At 38.9% G+C, this 20,641-nt stretch overlaps 3 protein-coding genes across 5 annotated transcripts; 1 reads left to right on the forward strand and 2 right to left on the reverse strand.

Moving 5' to 3' along the window:
* The first annotated feature begins 1,389 nt into the window (after positions 1 to 1,389).
* On the forward strand, positions 1,390 to 4,038 carry thoc7 (THO complex 7). The gene is made up of 8 exons (XM_029432167.1): positions 1,390 to 1,510; positions 1,749 to 1,869; positions 1,977 to 2,104; positions 2,365 to 2,451; positions 3,262 to 3,319; positions 3,438 to 3,504; positions 3,603 to 3,672; positions 3,865 to 4,038. The coding sequence occupies exons 1-8, from the start codon at positions 1,492 to 1,494 to the stop codon at positions 3,924 to 3,926; spliced, it is 612 nt and encodes a 203-aa protein (XP_029288027.1). The 5' UTR covers positions 1,390 to 1,491; the 3' UTR covers positions 3,927 to 4,038.
* A 754-nt stretch (positions 4,039 to 4,792) lies between these two features.
* On the reverse strand, positions 4,793 to 10,844 carry LOC115007971 (interferon-induced GTP-binding protein Mx). Its single transcript, XM_029431158.1, has 12 exons — positions 10,475 to 10,844; positions 9,670 to 9,807; positions 9,384 to 9,538; positions 8,028 to 8,166; positions 7,740 to 7,938; positions 7,553 to 7,631; positions 7,342 to 7,464; positions 7,106 to 7,247; positions 6,111 to 6,269; positions 5,902 to 5,978; positions 5,562 to 5,816; positions 4,793 to 5,467 (listed from the first exon to the last, which is right to left on the reverse strand). The coding sequence occupies exons 1-12, from the start codon at positions 10,659 to 10,661 to the stop codon at positions 5,243 to 5,245; spliced, it is 1,878 nt and encodes a 625-aa protein (XP_029287018.1). The 5' UTR covers positions 10,662 to 10,844; the 3' UTR covers positions 4,793 to 5,242.
* Positions 10,845 to 11,458: 614 nt separating this feature from the next.
* On the reverse strand, positions 11,459 to 19,495 carry LOC115008222 (interferon-induced GTP-binding protein Mx-like). Of its 3 annotated transcripts, XM_029431665.1 has the most exons (14): positions 19,419 to 19,475; positions 18,911 to 18,949; positions 17,136 to 17,341; positions 16,331 to 16,468; positions 16,045 to 16,199; positions 14,694 to 14,832; positions 14,406 to 14,604; positions 14,219 to 14,297; positions 14,008 to 14,130; positions 13,772 to 13,913; positions 12,777 to 12,935; positions 12,568 to 12,644; positions 12,228 to 12,482; positions 11,459 to 12,133 (listed from the first exon to the last, which is right to left on the reverse strand). In XM_029431665.1, exons 1-14 carry the CDS (start codon positions 19,472 to 19,474, stop codon positions 11,909 to 11,911), a joined length of 1,992 nt encoding a protein of 663 aa, XP_029287525.1. In that variant the 5' UTR covers position 19,475; the 3' UTR covers positions 11,459 to 11,908. The 3 variants fall into 3 exon arrangements, with proteins under 3 accessions (XP_029287525.1, XP_029287526.1, XP_029287527.1); XM_029431666.1 differs by lacking the exon at positions 18,911 to 18,949 and having other exon boundaries at positions 19,419 to 19,495; XM_029431667.1 differs by lacking the exons at positions 18,911 to 18,949; positions 19,419 to 19,475 and adding an exon at positions 18,332 to 18,452.
* Positions 19,496 to 20,641: the final 1,146 nt, after the last annotated feature.

Here is a 20,641-nt window from a genome sequence, read left to right on the forward strand (position 1 = left end):
ATGATGTGGTCCTGATGACATCATCAGTCTGTGACCTTCAACAGTCACTGGATCGGTTCTCAGCCGAGTGTACAGCGGTTGGGATGAGGATCAACACCTCGAAATCTGAGGCCATGGCTCTCAGCAGGAAACCGGTGGATTGCCTACTCCGCGTAGGGAATGAGCCCCTACCCCAAGTGAAGGAGTTCAAGTACCTCGGGGTCTTGTTCGCTGAGTGAGGGGACGATGGAGCGAGAGATTGGCTGGAGAATCGGAACAGCGGGGGCGGTACTGCAGTCGCTTTACCGCACCGTTGTGACTAAAAGAGAGCTGAGCCAGAAGGCAAAGCTCTCGATGTACTGATCGATCTTCGTTCATACCCTCACCTATGGTCATGAAGGCTGGGTCATGACCGAAAGAACGAGATCACGGGTACAAGCGGCTGAAATGGGTTTTCTCAGACGGGTGGCTGGCTTCTCCCTTAGAGATAGGGTGAGAAGCTCAGCCATCCGTGACAGACTCGGAGTAGAGCCGCTGCTCCTTTGCGTTGAAAGGAGCCAGTTGAGGTGGTTCGGGCATCTAGTAAGGATGCCACCTGGCTGCCTTCCTAGGGAGGTGTTCCAGGCACGTCCAGCTGGGAGGAGACCCAGGATTCGGTGGAGAGATTATATCTCCTCACTGGCCTGGGAACGCCTCGGGATCCCCCAGTCAGAGCTGGAGGATGTGGCCCGGAGAAGGGAAGTTTAGGGTTCCTTACTGGAGTTGCTGCCCCCGCGACCCGGCCCCGGAAAAGCGGTAGACGATGGATGGATGGATGGATGGTCATGGCTCCATTTGTACTCTATGTTCATTCCTTTTTATCTTTACATTCATTATATTCTTTACATTTCTGTAAAATAAAGGAAGTGGAGGAGCTGCTCACCACTAGAAAATGTAACTAATTGTTGATAGTGGTAAAACAGGTTCAGGGACAAAACAACTAAATGCTCTCATCATGTCATCAGTGGTACTTATAACACACGTTTGGAAGTTAAATGCTAATCCTAAAACGAGGTGAGGGGAAGCAGTGCTTCAAGCTTTCACTTGATACATATCTTATCCTGTTCTTCCTAAAGTGAGAGCCTTACTTTGAGATGATGAAAAATAAAGACCCTTTTGCTGATTATTTTTAACAAAAAGTTTTCCTTTGACTCTACAGTGTACATTTTATGTCAATGGAGATGCTGATTTCTTTTTAAAAGTCATTTCCTTTCATGCAGTTATTGGTTGTATCTTGAAATAGAGTATATCCATGTTTTTGAATGAGAGGATACATTATTGTATTAAGATAATTTAATAATATTACTGGTGGTAATAATGTACTGATTTTTACTCAAATAAAGCTTTTAAAAAAAACTTTTAAATGCAGACCTCTTCTGTGGCCAATCACTTCCGTCTGTTCTCGGAGGTTCTCTGTTCTCTGCTTTGTTCACTTCCGGCTGTTCAATAAAGTTTATCTAGCCAAGTACAGACATGGGAGCTGTTACGGATGGTAAGTAACGTTTTAATTCAATGATTTCAGTTATCTGGTTAAAGCCACAAGTACAAATGTGTGTCGAAGCTCTTAAAGTGCCCATATGCATCAAGCCATACTTTCGAAACCGAACCAATGCTACACGTAGAAGCAGCTTGCTTTCAAAACAGCTAATATACAGAAGCCATGTTAGCTAGCTAACCGTTAGCTCAGCGGCTCTTGGACTCTTTGAATCATGCCTTTTCCCCTATTGTAGATGAAGTTATTCGGAAACGTCTTCTTATCGACGGGGACGGAGCTGGAGATGACCGCCGAATCAACGTGCTGCTAAAGAGTTTCACCAAATGGTGCAACTCGCCTGGGACCCCCGATGAAGGGTAAGAGCTATGCAGACCCCCAGATTTGGACTTTGTCACAAATTATTTCTATAAAATTGTGGTGAAGAATATGTTTGATTCATAAACCGTTTTCTAATTATGTCTAGGTTCACACAGTATCAGAGGGTGATGGGCACACTGTCCCAGTGTGAATTCTCCATGGGGAAGACGTTGATGGTTTATGACATGAATCTTCGAGAAATGGAGAATTATGAGAAAATCTACACTAACATAGGTATGAAATAGAGATTTTCTGACACTGACATTGAATATTTATAACCCCGGCTGACCCCCTTTTTTAAATAAAATTTTCAACACAAGTTGTTGACAACTCATCTGTATATTTGTTAATATAATAGAAATACTTGTATTTGTTGCATTTCTATGTGGTAACTACCAGACCTGGGCCACCAGAGTCGCCACAAAAACACATTATGTTTTTGTGTTGGAACAGTGTTACAAAATAACCTTATCACTCCTTTGTCCACATTGAAGAACAAAACATCACATCTGCACACGAGAAGATAGCAGAATGCAAAAAGGAAATCCAGAGGGCAAAGAGAGTACGGAAAAATCGCCAAGGTAAGAACATTTTTAGTGCTCTAGATTTAGTTTCGGTATTTATTTACAGGATACATTTACTACCATTTTTTTATATTGACCGAGAAAGACCTTAGGCCATATTGGAGGTCTTGTCCCACCATGCTGACGTAAAACCAATACATACTACAGCTTAATATAGCGCTAAAACAGTTAGTAGACCAAATCATGAAATGGTCAAATGGCCAACTCTTCTGACCATGGATTAGTCATTTATCAAGGAAAAAACCCGTTCTCTACTCCCAGTTTCTTCAATTTGATGATATTTTCCCTTTTCTAGATCATTGTAAATTGAATTTCTTTTGAGTTTTGGATTGTTGGCCAGACTAGAAAAATGAAGGCACATTGGGCTTTGCGGACGTGTGATTCTTTTCACAACTTTCTGACATTTTATTAACTAAAATATCGTCATTAATCAATACTGAACATCTTAAATTGTTCACAAGGGAAAATACATTTCATTGAGGAGAACAGTAAAGTTTATCTTACACACAGCACAGGTTATTACATTTTATTTTGTATACAACTGCAATCTCAGTTGTAAATCGTGATACAGTCGCTCACAGATTATAGTGTTTTAACAAATGATATGGATGATTTGTGTATTTTTATAAATCAAACGGACAGACACATTATACAGGCGTTTTAGTTTACAAAAGGTGAGGTTAGCAATCATTTTCAAGGCAATATATGTTGTCAAAAATATTGAATAATAAAATCGTGGTTAGTTTATGCTAGTTTTTTGTGTTTCTGCTTGTCTCGCATTTTCACTTTTTTTCTTTTTCTTTCCAGAGTACGATGCTTTAGCTAAGGTTATCCAGCAACACCCAGACAGACATGAAACGCTAAAGTGAGTCACACTCATTTGTTTCATCCAGATATTGAGTTGATATGCTTCACGTGTTGGAGCCGTTTTGGCTTTTATGATAATTGTATAATTTGCTTAATGTTGGTTTGATCACTTACAGGCAGTTGGAGGCGCTTGACAAAGAACTCCAGCAACTGTCTCACATCAAGGAGAACGTAGATGCAAAGGTGACGCCAAATACATGTATCATCATTTCTATTCTAACTTTTTAATGTTCTCAACCATTAGTAATATTTGATTTTTCTCTCCCTTTTGTCACACACAGTTGGAGTTAAGAAAGAAGCAGTTCCATGTGTTACTCAGCACCATACAGGAACTACAGCAGACACTTGAGAGTGAGTAAACAAGGACATTGGGGATGCCATACTTGACTGTTTTTTTTCCGATGCCATAAAGAAAAAAAGAAATCCTCAATGGCTGTTCTGTATATTGTTAAAAAAAACACAAAATGTTGATCTGTTTCATCTGTAAAGTTTAGAATAAGTAGAGGTGTCTATGCCTTGCTAATAATTTTTTATCTTTTCTAGATGATGAGAAATCAGACAATGACGACAACAACCAGGGGAGCCCTGCACACACTGGTGAATGAACTTGTAGAGATCCTGACAGAAATAAATGAACCGCTTTTTAAATGATTTTCGTTTTGTGTTTGTCTAAGAATACTTTTGTATGTATTTTTGAATAAAGCTGACTTGCGTGCATCTGTCTTGTTCAAGTATTTACCAAAATTGTGTAGTTTCATACGTTTGGAAATGCACTGTAAGCAAGAGAGATACTTCAGACTGATATAAACACAGGAATAGAAGTTATTGATGAACAGAAAAGCAGTCATTAATGGTTATTAGAAGAAAGAATCTATATCATTATTGGTGGACAGTTACTGGACTGGAAGTTGGGACTGAATCAGTTTTGTATTTGCATTACTGATGCATACATTTCATTGCTGAGGGTGGAAGACCACATTTGCTAATTGATAACATGGAGGAAGAAACGTAATGTACTTGGATACACTTTAATAATTAAGGATTACAGAACTGTTTTGTGCTCAAACTGGGATTTTAGTTACCATTTCCTTTAAAACCACACGAGGGAGCTATAGTATATAATGTACTGACACTCTTTGTGTAGTCGTAAGCAAGTTTGGATGTACAAAGTTAACATCCATTAAGAATCAAACTGCTAGAAAACGGCACGAGGCGGCTACAATAAGAAACTGAAACAGTTTACTGTTCTATTTGTAGAAACAGGTCTCAGGTCAGCCGGTGTTACATGAAGCTGCAGCTATACTGTCCTGGAAGAAGACCGATCAGGATTGTGGTTATTGACGCTTTTGATCATTGTTCATGTATGATTTTATTTGAAGTCGCTAATTCTCTTAACTCTTAAGTGAAAAATGACTTATGAGACCGAGTAGTCTTAACTGTAAAAGCAAGTTTGAATAGTTAAATTAGACAATTCAAGTCAAATCTTTTATTTAAACAAATACAATTGTACAGATGTAAAAGAAAATATGCATTTTAAGTTCCTGATTATAACTTGTATGAAACTTTCTTGTTTAAAGTGGTCCAGTCAATAACAACTAACTATGACAAAGCATTATTGGCTCAATGTTCCCTGGCAGGAACTGAACCAGAAACATGATATGTGACATATACGGAGTGCTCCCATGATATATTTTTGCCATATTAACTAACAGGCATTTGACTTACAAAAAAAAAAGACAATATGAGTCCATTTTACAGTACATTTAAAAAAGACTCCCCACACACAGCTGTTCTGACTTAGATGGCACAGCTTGAGAAAATGTGTCCATTCTACGTTGGACACAGTAAAAACTACAACCATAATTATAGTCTTTGTGACAAATAAAAGAGGTTCAGTATACTCATGCCACTAGGCCTTGACCTAGAACTCCACCAAGTATGCACGGGCCTTCATGAGGCGCTTGAGGCGACTCTGCAAATTCATCCTTTTGCTGCCAATGTCACAATCCTCCTTCAGCAAGAACTCCATATTCTCTTTATCCTGAAGCAGCAGCAGCATCTCCCTCTGCAGCTGGGCGGCAGACTCCTGCAGCATCTGGTAGCGGATCACTAGCGGGATCTGGTCGGCCAGACGCTGGCCGGCAATCTGAAGGAGGAAAAAGAATGAAATGTTTGACAAGCGAGGGTCTAAACCTTACTGTAACTTTGTTCCTGAATCATCCATCTACATTAAAACTTACTTTGTAATACGATTTAATGTGCAGCATCAGCTCCTGAAGTGTTGCATAATTATCCATGCAGTACACAATACTCCTTTCCTCATTTGGGACTTTGAGTTCATCTTCCTCCTCCTCATTCTTCTCTCTCTTCCTGACACTCAAACTGCTGCTGTAGGTCCTGTCCTGAGAGTAAACGATCAGCTCCATCTTGAACTGGGTTCTCAGCATGGATTCAGCGGTGGACTCTTTTTCTTGCTTGATGGCTTCGATCTTTGTCTAGAAGATAAGATTCTGGTCAGTCTGAACACTGCAAGAAAGAAATATGCAAATACACTTTGAGAGACTCATAGAAGATGTCTACTTTGGCTATTTTGATGAGGTTGGGAAATCCAATGAAGCTACTGTGGGCCAGCTGTATGAACACCTTCCTAACAGCGTCTAGAGGAAATGGAAAAACAAGAAGATACATCAGCTTGATCTCGACCGAGCCCTTCACTGGTGGTTGCATGGTAAGAAAAGGAAACTTTAGAAATAAAGAAAGTATTGCTGGATAAAAATTCAACCATATACCTCCTATATCCTTGAGTTTCTTGACAGCTGGTTCTTCCAGCAGTTTGATCTGGTCCTTGACCATAATCTCAAAGGTCTTGTAGTTGATGAAGCCTGGCAGTTCTCTTCCACGGTACGTCTCTTCATATTTCTCCACCTCTGTCTCAATCTTCTCGTTACCTGCAACACACAAATGGATATGTCAGAGTCATGCTGATGGACAACTCGTCAACTGAGGGTTAACAAGGTCTATCTGCACTTTGACGAGTTTTGAGAAAAACGCATTTGAAAATTCAACCGTTCATAACGTGGACACTATAAAACCAATTCCAACCAATTTTGACATATCACATGCTGCACACTAGGTCGTGAAGTTAAGACTATTTGGGCCAATTCAGTGCATTATGGGTAGAAACAAAACTAATTTTGCAGATAGACCTTTGTGGTTCCGAAATTGTTGGAAAACCAGAGTCCCAAGTCTATCTGACATTCCCCCCTGAAAATTGAAAATGTAACCCTCAACTGTATTTAATGAACTTAGCTTTATTTTAAGCTCTAAAAATGTTTACACAAGTTCCACGTGGCAGGAAACTTAAAAGTGAAAATTATATTTGCTAATAAATCTGAATACTTTGTATTAAACTACTAATGATCTTAACTTGAACTACTATCTACTAGATTACATACATATAAAACAGTTGGCAGCAAAACGTTTTGAATAAGTTATTCCTGTGCTTAAAATGATCACGTGATTCATTTCCCGCCCTGCTATTGGTTGTCAGCAGATAGACCTTTGTGATACTAACATGATGCTTGAACATGTGGAGATAGACCTTTGTAGATCTCACTGACTCAGCAAATATATACAAAATCTGCATAAATTAGTGATGCAGATAGACCCTGTTAACTTTAAAGCCGTTTGAGACATAGACCTCAAATTTGTCCTATTTGTCAGATAGACCTTGTTAACCCTCAGTTGACGAACTGTAGACCGGATCAAAAAATGTCACACTCACTCTTTTCTCCTGCGCGATCCAGGTGGGCATTCCACTTCCCAAACTCACTTCTGAGCGTAGAAAAGACATTTAATCTTTCTCCACACTTGAGTTCCTCTCCTGTAGTCAGACTGATGGCATCCTGAGTGAATGCCGTCACTTTCTGCAGCACACACATGACAAAGACACATTCATACATGGTAGTGAACATTTGTCTTTGAAGCCAGGTGAATGTTATGTAGAGTGAGGGAGCTCACATCAATGAGGAAGAAGAATCTTTCCACTGCGTCAGTTGGGGGTCCAATTCCATATCTATCCAGCTCGGCCTGAGTCTGTGCCAGTTTCTCCTCTATCTGCTCTTCCAGTCGAGGCAGAGATCTCTGCAGATCACACATGGGTCAAAACTTTAACACCGAAAGTAAGCAAAGCGACGTATAGTTAACTTAATTTAACAGAGTAAGAATTCACCTCAATGTGATGCACCAGCTCGAGGGTGAGTTTCTCAGCCAGTTTAGGAATAGTAGCCTGGCCCTCATTGTAGAGAGTGCTACAGCAAATAAGAAAAGGCAAAGAGTGCATCTCATATTTCAAATCACAGTATTCAAATTTCACCGTAAGAATATTTGTTAAAACTACCCAAAAGTAATAAACTTACTTGAAAATCAAGTGATTGTTGAAGAAGTCTTTCTCTCTTTCTATTGCTTCAGTAAGAGACACCTTATCCGTGATCTCCTTCTGACCCCTGCACTTGACGATCATGTAGCCTTTCTTCAGGTGGATGACCTCATTCTGAACAATTTCAACCACCGTCTCCTCTGTGCCTTTGTCCACCAGGTCAGGTTTGGTCAAGATACCTGAGAGAGAGAAGGAAAAACAGAGAATGAACTATCTAAAAGTCAAGTAATCTGTCCATCAGTCTTTTTCTAAGTTTAGTTCTATCTACCCAAAGTCCTCTCTCCATCAGGATCCACCTCCTGTGCCATCTTCAAAGCCTCTGTAGTTGCTATGTCCACGTTGCATGGAACGACCACCAAGCTGATGGTTTCTTGTTTTGTGATGAACTTCTGGATCAGTCTCTTTATCTGAAAGTAATAATATTATACATTAAGTTATTTTTTAAAGCTTGCTGCTCCAATTGTAGTTGGCACAGTCGTTAAGGTCTGGAAGACTTCTCATGTAACTTCATAAAAGCAGTGCAACAGCCAACCTTAACAATTATTTGTAAATTATCATTCCTTCCAAAAATACTACAATCTCTAGTAAATAATCATCTTAAATCCTTCCTCTCAGCAAATTCTATTCCAAGTATACAGCAGGCTCTTTATGTTGATCTTTCGAAGGCATTCATGCATGATTCTATAGCATCGGATTTGATGATAGTCAGCGTTACCTCATGACCAGACAGCAGCGTGTGGCTATGGGACCATTTAAATCTGAGTTTGTGTAAATTGTGAAGTTTTTATTATGATGATCTATGTTGTACTGTTATGCGAATGTTGTACATGCTGCTGTTAAATCCCTTCAGCGCTGCTGATTTTCAAGTTGCTCTTAATAAACATAAATTAGTGCTTAATGCAGATCAAACAAAATTCATGCTTTTCACCAGAGCAAAAAAAAAATGAATTATGACAATCTCATAATCTCGAATATTGAAAGAATCACGGTAACTTTTAAATACCATGGGACTAAACTTGTGAGCATGTTTGAGGGAAAAAATGGTTTCTTCTATAGAAACAAGACACGTTTTCCTCTGCATTGTAAAAGGACGATTATTGAGGCCACTTTCTTGTCAGACTTGGATTATGGTGACATTTTATACATGCATGCTTTAACTGTGAATCTGAAGCCCCTGGATGTTGTTTATCACTCTGCACTAACATTTATTATTGGAGATGATTGTAATAACTACATAATAATCATTGTGAGCTGTATTTTTACCCCCTTGCATTGCTTCGTTGTTGTCTTTTAATGCGGGCCCTTATCGAACACGTTCAAATGACTGGATTATATCGCAGGTGCCGGCTGTATTTACTGACCCTGGCAATACATTTGAAAGAAAACATTAAGGACTTAAAACAGATTATCCTGTCAAAACCTTTTCTTTAACGTGTTCCCAAATCAGGAACACAGGAGAGGAAAATATTTAGATCAGATTTGAAAAATGGATCACCAGAATTTTCTTTCTTCTCACTTCCCTCTCATGGTTTTGGTGAAATAATCCACAGAATTCACTGTCAATATTTTTCCTTGGAATTGAAAACTGTTGACAGTTTGTTTTGGAGACACTGAACTATCATACCTGATCTCCAATGTTCACATCTTGTCCCTTTACAGCCACCCTGGCGATGCCGGGCAGGTCAATGAGTGTCAGGTCTGGAACATCAGGAGAAGCGATCTCCAGACTGATGAGTTCATCACTGATCCCCACCCCCACCCCGGCTATTTCATCCTGAGCTGGAGAGAGAAGACATGATGTTTGATGATTACAGGATGGAGGTGCTGATCACTGAAACCTAAAATAATGTCAGGAGCTTCATCAATACTTGGCTTTTGATAGTGACATTTAAGAAGGCTGTATACCGCACCTTCTCTAATCTTTTTCTCCACATCTGCAGGGTCTTCTATTTCTTCGTTAAAGTCCTGGTAGCTTATCTTCCCGTACCACTCCTCTCCTTCTTTCCTTCTCTTCATCTTCAGCTCGAGAGGACATCTTGTCACAATGCCTGCATTTATGAAGATTGAATGATGATGAGGGGAAAAGGTGAAATCCAGTGTGTTTGGTGAAATTATGAAAAGCAACAGGCTATTTTAGATAACCCTGGCATCATCTTTATAAAAGTGAGATTAATATTACATCTTCAAAACATGTTTCATGCATAATACCTATGGTAGAGAAGGCTAACACCAATGTCAACATTTTCTTACCAAAATCCATGACTGAAAAGGGTCAATATATAAAATGTATTATTATTACTGTTATTTATTTATTTGTAAAGGTCCATTTTTGTTGTGGCATTCTTTTTTGCCGGCATGTTTTGTTGTAGCCTACAAATTGGCATGGTGCCCTCATTTGCCATTTTAAACCAGCAGGGAAGTGTTTGAGATTCACGTCTCCCAGTTGATAATGGAGTCGTCCTCACAGTAATGCCCCATGGCCAAAAATCAATGCATCATCTTAAAATTGTGTGTGATACTGATGGTCTTACTTTTGTAAATGTTCTTTTCTTTGTCCTAATTCAACCAATGGCACTTATTAACCTTAATTATCCCATAACTTGGGTTAGGCAAAACACAACGTTTAAGCTTGTAGACTACATCCATCATTTTTGAGTGTATAAATAGGTAAGAAGGAAAATATATATATTTTGTATTTCATTGAACATAACTTACCACTTCCTCTTGGCAGAGACACCCCTGACAGCGCCTCCAACACGGAGCTCTTCCCCGAGCTTTGGTCTCCAATGACGGCGATAGCAGGCAGCGCCAAGTCCTTCTCTACACCCAGAGAGCGAAGAGAGTCAATGAGGTCAATGCAGGGACGCACCTTCTCCTCATACTGTTGGTTCAGAGTGTTCATGATGATGACTTCTGGAATCCTGTAAATAAACGATGTTGTTTTTTTAAAGAGTTTTGCCAGTTACGAGTCTACAATAGCAGCTGCTCCACTCCAGTGTGACAGAAACTAAGTGCGGATACTTCAGGAAGGGATGCAGCGGATAAAGAAACGAAAGTTATGGTAGGTTTCGCTTTCCTGCTTGGCTTTCCTTTTCCTGCTTGGCTTTCCTTTCTTTTCCAATGCCGATACTCGAGTGTGACAGAAACCGACTGCGAAATTTGCATTACTGATGCATACATTTCATTGCTGAGGGTGGAAGACCACATTTGCTCATTGATAACATGGAGGAAGAAACGTAATGTACTTGGATACACTTTAATAATTAAGGATTACAGAACTGTTTTGTGCTCAAACTGGGATTTTAGTTACCATTTCCTTTAAAACCACACGAGGGAGCTATAGTATATAATGTACTGACACTCTTTGTGTAGTCGTAAGCAAGTTTGGATGTACAAAGTTAACATCCATTAAGAATCAAACTGCTAGAAAACGGCACGAGGCGGCTACAATAAGAAACTGAAACAGTTTACTGTTCTATTTGTAGAAACAGGTCTCAGGTCAGCCGGTGTTACATGAAGCTGCAGCTATACTGTCCTGGAAGAAGTCCGATCAGGATTGTGGTTATTGACGCTTTTGATCATTGTTCATGTATGATTTTATTTGAAGTCGCTAATTCTCTTAACTCTTAAGTGAAAAATGACTTATGAGACCGAGTAGTCTTAACTGTAAAAGCAAGTTTGAATAGTTAAATTAGACAATTCAAGTCAAATCTTTTATTTAAACAAATACAATTGTACAGATGTAAAAGAAAATATGCATTTTAAGTTCCTGATTATAACTTGTATGAAACTTTCTTGTTTAAAGTGGTCCAGTCAATAACAACTAACTATGACAAAGCATTATTGGCTCAATGTTCCCTGGCAGGAACTGAACCAGAAACATGATATGTGACATATACGGAGTGCTCCCATGATATATTTTTGCCATATTAACTAACAGGCATTTGACTTACAAAAAAAAAAGACAATATGAGTCCATTTTACAGTACATTTAAAAAAGACTCCCCACACACAACTGTTCTGACTTAGATGGCACAGCTTGAGAAAATGTGTCCATTCTACGTTGGACACAGTAAAAACTACAACCATAATTATAGTCTTTGTGACAAATAAAAGAGGTTCAGTATACTCATGCCACTAGGCCTTGACCTAGAACTCCACCAAGTATGCACGGGCCTTCATGAGGCGCTTGAGGCGACTCTGCAAATTCATCCTTTTGCTGCCAATGTCACAATCCTCCTTCAGCAAGAACTCCATATTCTCTTTATCCTGAAGCAGCAGCAGCATCTCCCTCTGCAGCTGGGCGGCAGACTCCTGCAGCATCTGGTAGCGGATCACTAGCGGGATCTGGTCGGCCAGACGCTGGCCGGCAATCTGAAGGAGGAAAAAGAATGAAATGTTTGACAAGCGAGGGTCTAAACCTTACTGTAACTTTGTTCCTGAATCATCCATCTACATTAAAACTTACTTTGTAATACGATTTAATGTGCAGCATCAGCTCCTGAAGTGTTGCATAATTATCCATGCAGTACACAATACTCCTTTCCTCATTTGAGACTTTGAGTTCATCTTCCTCCTCCTCATTCTTCTCTCTCTTCCTGACACTCAAACTGCTGCTGTAGGTCCTGTCCTGAGAGTAAACGATCAGCTCCATCTTGAACTGGGTTCTCAGCATGGATTCAGCGGTGGACTCTTTTTCTTGCTTGATGGCTTCGATCTTTGTCTAGAAGATAAGATTCTGGTCAGTCTGAACACTGCAAGAAAGAAATATGCAAATACACTTTGAGAGACTCATAGAAGATGTCTACTTTGGCTATTTTGATGAGGTTGGGAAATCCAATGAAGCTACTGTGGGCCAGCTGTATGAACACCTTCCTAACAGCGTCTAGAGGAAATGGAAAAACAAGAAGATACATCAGCTTGATCTCGACCGAGCCCTTCACTGGTGGTTGCATGGTAAGAAAAGGAAACTTTAGAAATAAAGAAAGTATTGCTGGATAAAAATTCAACCATATACCTCCTATATCCTTGAGTTTCTTGACAGCTGGTTCTTCCAGCAGTTTGATCTGGTCCTTGACCATAATCTCAAAGGTCTTGTAGTTGATGAAGCCTGGCAGTTCTCTTCCACGGTACGTCTCTTCATATTTCTCCACCTCTGTCTCAATCTTCTCGTTACCTGCAACACACAAATGGATATGTCAGAGTCATGCTGATGGACAACTCGTCAACTGAGGGTTAACAAGGTCTATCTGCACTTTGACGAGTTTTGAGAAAAACGCATTTGAAAATTCAACCGTTCATAACGTGGACACTATAAAACCAATTCCAACCAATTTTGACATATCACATGCTGCACACTAGGTCGTGAAGTTAAGACTATTTGGGCCAATTCAGTGCATTATGGGTAGAAACAAAACTAATTTTGCAGATAGACCTTTGTGGTTCCGAAATTGTTGGAAAACCAGAGTCCCAAGTCTATCTGACATTCCCCCCTGAAAATTGAAAATGTAACCCTCAACTGTATTTAATGAACTTAGCTTTATTTTAAGCTCTAAAAATGTTTACACAAGTTCCACGTGGCAGGAAACTTAAAAGTGAAAATTATATTTGCTAATAAATCTGAATACTTTGTATTAAACTACTAATGATCTTAACTTGAACTACTATCTACTAGATTACATACATATAAAACAGTTGGCAGCAAAACGTTTTGAATAAGTTATTCCTGTGCTTAAAATGATCACGTGATTCATTTCCCGCCCTGCTATTGGTTGTCAGCAGATAGACCTTTGTGATACTAACATGATGCTTGAACATGTGGAGATAGACCTTTGTAGATCTCACTGACTCAGCAAATATATACAAAATCTGCATAAATTAGTGATGCAGATAGACCCTGTTAACTTTAAAGCCGTTTGAGACATAGACCTCAAATTTGTCCTATTTGTCAGATAGACCTTGTTAACCCTCAGTTGACGAACTGTAGACCGGATCAAAAAATGTCACACTCACTCTTTTCTCCTGCGCGATCCAGGTGGGCATTCCACTTCCCAAACTCACTTCTGAGCGTAGAAAAGACATTTAATCTTTCTCCACACTTGAGTTCCTCTCCTGTAGTCAGACTGATGGCATCCTGAGTGAATGCCGTCACTTTCTGCAGCACACACATGACAAAGACACATTCATACATGGTAGTGAACATTTGTCTTTGAAGCCAGGTGAATGTTATGTAGAGTGAGGGAGCTCACATCAATGAGGAAGAAGAATCTTTCCACTGCGTCAGTTGGGGGTCCAATTCCATATCTATCCAGCTCGGCCTGAGTCTGTGCCAGTTTCTCCTCTATCTGCTCTTCCAGTCGAGGCAGAGATCTCTGCAGATCACACATGGGTCAAAACTTTAACACCGAAAGTAAGCAAAGCGACGTATAGTTAACTTAATTTAACAGAGTAAGAATTCACCTCAATGTGATGCACCAGCTCGAGGGTGAGTTTCTCAGCCAGTTTAGGAATAGTAGCCTGGCCCTCATTGTAGAGAGTGCTACAGCAAATAAGAAAAGGCAAAGAGTGCATCTCATATTTCAAATCACAGTATTCAAATTTCACCGTAAGAATATTTGTTAAAACTACCCAAAAGTAATAAACTTACTTGAAAATCAAGTGATTGTTGAAGAAGTCTTTCTCTCTTTCTATTGCTTCAGTAAGAGACACCTTATCCGTGATCTCCTTCTGACCCCTGCACTTGACGATCATGTAGCCTTTCTTCAGGTGGATGACCTCATTCTGAACAATTTCAACCACCGTCTCCTCTGTGCCTTTGTCCACCAGGTCAGGTTTGGTCAAGATACCTGAGAGAGAGAAGGAAAAACAGAGAATGAACTATCTAAAAGTCAAGTAATCTGTCCATCAGTCTTTTTCTAAGTTTAGTTCTATCTACCCAAAGTCCTCTCTCCATCAGGATCCACCTCCTGTGCCATCTTCAAAGCCTCTGTAGTTGCTATGTCCACGTTGCATGGAACGACCACCAAGCTGATGGTTTCTTGTTTTGTGATGAAATTCTGGATCAGTCTCTTTATCTGAAAGTAATAATATTATACATTAAGTTATTTTTTAAAGCTTGCTGCTCCAATTGTAGTTGGCACAGTCGTTAAGGTCTGGAAGACTTCTCATGTAACTTCATAAAAGCAGTGCAACAGCCAACCTTAACAATTATTTGTAAATTATCATTCCTTCCAAAAATACTACAATCTCTAGTAAATAATCATCTTAAATCCTTCCTCTCAGCAAATTCTATTCCAAGTATACAGCAGGCTCTTTATGTTGATCTTTCGAATTCATGCATGATTCTATAGCATCGGATTTGATGATAGTCAGCGTTACCTCATGACCAGACAGCAGCGTGTGGCTATGGGACCATTTAAATCTGAGTTTGTGTAAATTGTGAAGTTTTTATTATGATGATCTATGTTGTACTGTTATGCGAATGTTGTACATGCTGCTGTTAAATCCCTTCAGCGCTGCTGATTTTCAAGTTGCTCTTAATAAACATAAATTAGTGCTTAATGCAGATCAAACAAAATTCATGCTTTTCACCAGAGCAAAAAAAAAAATGAATTATGACAATCATAATCTCGAATATTGAAAGAATCACGGTAACTTTTAAATACCATGTGACTAACCTTGTGAGCATGTTTGAGGGAAAAAATGGTTTCTTCTATAGAAACAAGACACGTTTTCCTCTGCATTGTAAAAGGACGATTATTGAGGCCACTTTCTTGTCAGACTTGGATTATGGTGACATTTTATACATGCATGCTTTAACTGTGAATCTGAAGCCCCTGGATGTTGTTTATCACTCTGCACTAACATTTATTATTGGAGATGATTGTAATAACTACATAATAATCATTGTGAGCTGTATTTTTACCCCCTTGCATTGCTTCGTTGTTGTCTTTTAATGCGGGCCCTTATCGAACACGTTCAAATGACTGGATTATATCGCAGGTGCCGGCTGTATTTACTGACCCTGGCAATACATTTGAAAGAAAACATTAAGGACTTAAAACAGATTATCCTGTCAAAACCTTTTCTTTAACGTGTTCCCAAATCAGGAACACAGGAGAGGAAAATATTTAGATCAGATTTGAAAAATGGATCACCAGAATTTTCTTTCTTCTCACTTGCCTCTCATGGTTTTGGTGAAATAATCCACAGAATTCACTGTCAATATTTTTCCTTGGAATTGAAAACTGTTGACAGTTTGTTTTGGAGACACTGAACTATCATACCTGATCTCCAATGTTCACATCTTGTCCCTTTACAGCCACCCTGGCGATGCCGGGCAGGTCAATGAGTGTCAGGTCTGGAACATCAGGAGAAGCGATCTCCAGACTGATGAGTTCATCACTGATCCCCACCCCCACCCCGGCTATTTCATCCTGAGCTGGAGAGAGAAGACATGATGTTTGATGATTACAGGATGGAGGTGCTGATCACTGAAACCTAAAATAATGTCAGGAGCTTCATCAATACTTGGCTTTTGATAGTGACATTTAAGAAGGCTGTATACCGCACCTTCTCTAATCTTTTTCTCCACATCTGCAGGGTCTTCTATTTCTTCGTTAAAGTCCTGGTAGCTTATCTTCCCGTACCACTCCTCTCCTTCTTTCCTTCTCTTCATCTTCAGCTCGAGAGGACATCTTGTCACAATGCCTGCATTTATGAAGATTGAATGATGATGAGGGGAAAAGGTGAAATCCAGTGTGTTTGGTGAAATTATGAAAAGCAACAGGCTATTTTAGATAACCCTGGCATCATCTTTATAAAAGTGAGATTAATATTACATCTTCAAAACATGTTTCATGCATAATACCTATGGTAGAGAAGGCTAACACCAATGTCAACATTTTCTTACCAAAATCCATGACTGAAAAGGGTCAATATATAAAATGTATTATTATTACTGTTATTTATTTATTTGTAAAGGTCCATTTTTGTTGTGGCATTCTTTTTTGCCGGCATGTTTTGTTGTAGCCTACAAATTGGCATGGTGCCCTCATTTGCCATTTTAAACCAGCAGGGAAGTGTTTGAGATTCACGTCTCCCAGTTGATAATGGAGTCGTCCTCACAGTAATGCCCCATGGCCAAAAATCAATGCATCATCTTAAAATTGTGTGTGATACTGATGGTCTTACTTTTGTAAATGTTCTTTTCTTTGTCCTAATTCAACCAATGGCACTTATTAACCTTAATTATCCCATAACTTGGGTTAGGCAAAACACAACGTTTAAGCTTGTAGACTACATCCATCATTTTTGAGTGTATAAATAGGTAAGAAGGAAAATATATATATTTTGTATTTCATTGAACATAACTTACCACTTCCTCTTGGCAGAGACACCCCTGACAGCGCCTCCAACACGGAGCTCTTCCCCGAGCTTTGGTCTCCAATGACGGCGATAGCAGGCAGCGCCAAGTCCTTCTCTACACCCAGAGAGCGAAGAGAGTCAATGAGGTCAATGCAGGGACGCACCTTCTCCTCATACTGTTGGTTCAGAGTGTTCATGATGATGACTTCTGGAATCCTGTAAATAAATGATATAGTTTTTTTTTTTAAAGAGTTTTGCCAGTTACGAGTCTACAATAGCAGCTGCTCGGATGCCGAAACTCGAGTGTGACAGAAACCGACTGCGAATACTTCAGGAATGCAGCGGATAAAAGAAACGAAAGTTAAGGTAGGTTTCCTTTCTTTTCCTTTTATGGGTCGGTTTCCGCACGTAGAGTCATCTACCAGGGAAATAAATTAATTCGAGAATCGAGATAGATTATTGTTTGATATTCTACAATGATGTTCATTTGATTAAAATAAAGCTCCATAGTTCTGCCTAAGCATTCACCAGCCTCAGCCCACTAGCATCTTTGTTTTTAGTTTGTTAAACAAGTGTTCTTATTATGTAATATGTGTTTTAACAGTAACATATTTTAATTGTCTAAAAAGTATACTTTAAAATAATATTATTTGTATTTGCATCTCAACTGTATTCACCATTAACCTGTATGCTTTTCTTTCTCAGCAGCCAAATTCACTTACTATTTTTATTTCCTCAAATAAAATATTTTAATAATATATTTCCAGGTCATGTATGTCTCTGCCACTCAGTTAGTGTTGTTTAAGTTGAAACTTAGGGTTATTGGGAGCATGTCCTCATTGTACTGTTGTTGTAGTCTAATATCATCCCACTTTACCCGCTTTCTCTCGCACATTTGCATTAAATTGCAAATGCAATGTTTCAACCAGGGCTGGATGATCCTACCTAGAAGGCCCTGGGGCAAAAGTGAGCTGTGGGCCCCTTACTGTTTAAGTTGTAGTAACTCGATTAAGCCCAAATATGTAACGCTACGATCTGAACACAGGAAGTAGGACACAAATGCACAATCCAGAGGCAGCTCGTGATTTAGGTAAAAGTCTTTACAAGAAGCAAAAACGGGTACGGTACACAGTCAGCGTGGCAAACAATTCCGACAGGGAATAGGCAAGAGGAGAATCAGGTCACAGAAGCAGGGTCAGGTATTACCGGGAAGTCGACAAAGGGAAACAGGAACCGGAAGCACAACAGCACAATGCTGGAACTCAATGACACGGAGGTACAAAGGCGAACGGTCAACGAGTGGAACAAAACACACAGACTATATACACCAGGAAGTGGACAGGGTAACAAGACACAGGTGGAGACACTAATGAACAGACTGGGGACACCTGGGGGCAGGAAGTAAACACAACTGAAATGAGAAAGAACAGGTAATTAACAAAATACAAGTACAAACAACACTTAAACATTTAACAGACAGCAGGTACCCTTACAAAATATATATTGAGGAAAATGCACTATATAAGAGCAATATACTATATGTAAATAATATAGGCATTAAAACCAAATGTTAGTTAGTGTTCCTTATAGGGTGGGCATAGGCGTGGGAACACGTTCCAAGTAGGGTTGCAATGGGGATGACGCAATGTGTAAGGTGGGGGTAGGGGTTCGGATAAACTTTTAAAATCTTGGGTTCAAAAAGTGACAACGCAGCATTTCGAGTAATGTATTAATGACTGACAGAAACATTGCAAGCAACAGTCCACCTCCCACTGTTACACATACCCTCTCCTCTCCATGCTGACGAGGGCATTGCTGTGTGTTCTGTGGTTGAAGCACGTTGAAATTGGTCAAATCCTGGAACTGAGAACTCTTTTTCTACACAATGCCGCCAAACACTAGGCTACAAAATATATATATATATATATATATATACTCCTATGATTGCAAAAGAGACTTAATGAACTCTCCTGTCAGTAACTAACAAAAAAATAAGCCAGTTAAATAACGACCATCATGGCAATCATCATGGCAACAGCTGCTGGACCCTGGAAACCACTGTGGTGTTGTTATGAGTGCAACACTGAAGAACGCGTCAGATAATTTTACGTTTTAGTTAATTATAGATATAATGAACATATAGTTTAATACTATATATATATATATATATATATATATATATATATATATATATATATATATATATATATATATAAAATATGTTTTTAATTGCTCTTTTGACCTGGCATCAGTGGTCGAAAGTAACAGAACATTTACTCACATTCTTACTTACAATTTTGAGGTACTTGTACTTTCCTTGAGTTCTATGGAAGGACTATGATCATACATTTCTTGTTAATGTCTTCATCTAGATAATGTGGCTCTTATGCATACCTGTCAACGTTGGAATTTACGGCGTACGTCATCAGTTGTTCACGCCCCTACCTTTTGCCGCTCCCGTCGCCTAGCAACTCTCTGAAGTTATCAAGCACAGTTGACGGCTTACTTTAACATTTGTTCCCAGAGAACAGAACCAGAGATAATACTTTTATTTTTTAAATTTTCAATCATTATTGAAGATGTGCTTTATCACCGGCGATAATGTGTTTTAGATGATGCATCAGGAGACACCAGGGGCTTTATTGTGGCAGCCCATCCAAGTCCAGCAGCAAACTTTATCTGTATATACTGTAAATGTTATATTGTTTTATAATACTTTTGTTTATAATAATCGTTCAATCATTTTCTTTGTTCGATCATTCATTTCCATTCATTGATAGGTAGTTTTCTAAATTAAATAATCCCTTTTCTAAATGAATAAATCATATGTACACAATAAATCCTTCTTGAACCTTGAAATCAATTAAGTTCTCATTACTTAATTACTTAATTTATAGTTCATGTAAATTAAATACACAATATATTCATCATTATATATATATTATTTATTTCAATTAATTTACATTTCATTTGTCAACAAGTTTCTCCAGCAGAGAGAAGAGTCTGTCCATCCTCTCCTCTCCTCTGCCTCCGTCTCCTTCTCCCTAAAACAAAACAAAACGTTAGAACAAGTTTATCTATACACCACTAAACAAAAGCAGATTAAGTTGCAAAATAAGAACACATATTATAAATAATAAAATATGTATAATCAATCCATTGCACTGGATTTAAGTGATATTCAACTGTCAGAAAACCAAGCCGGTAATATGAAGTATAAATTATCTATACAATCGCCACAATTTATGTTATATATAAATCAACATTTAAAACTCTTAGGTTTGAAAGTTAAGGTCTTAAAAGTTCTACTTTAAAAGGCTAATTTAGGTCGGATGTCTGCAGCCGCTCCTAACAGCTGCTGAGCAGCTAGCTTAACTAGCATCGGCACTAACGTCCCGTAACTTAACCGTCATTTTAGCGAACATTTTATGTTTTAAGGTCCTTTGATTTTATAACATTTATATCGTTAGCTATTCAAGCGAGTTGAAACCCAATACTTACATTTAAAAGTATATC

The sequence above is a fragment of the Cottoperca gobio genome, chromosome 5 (genome assembly GCF_900634415.1).
Source record: "Cottoperca gobio chromosome 5, fCotGob3.1, whole genome shotgun sequence".
In the NCBI taxonomy this organism is placed as follows: Eukaryota; Metazoa; Chordata; class Actinopteri; order Perciformes; family Bovichtidae; genus Cottoperca; species Cottoperca gobio.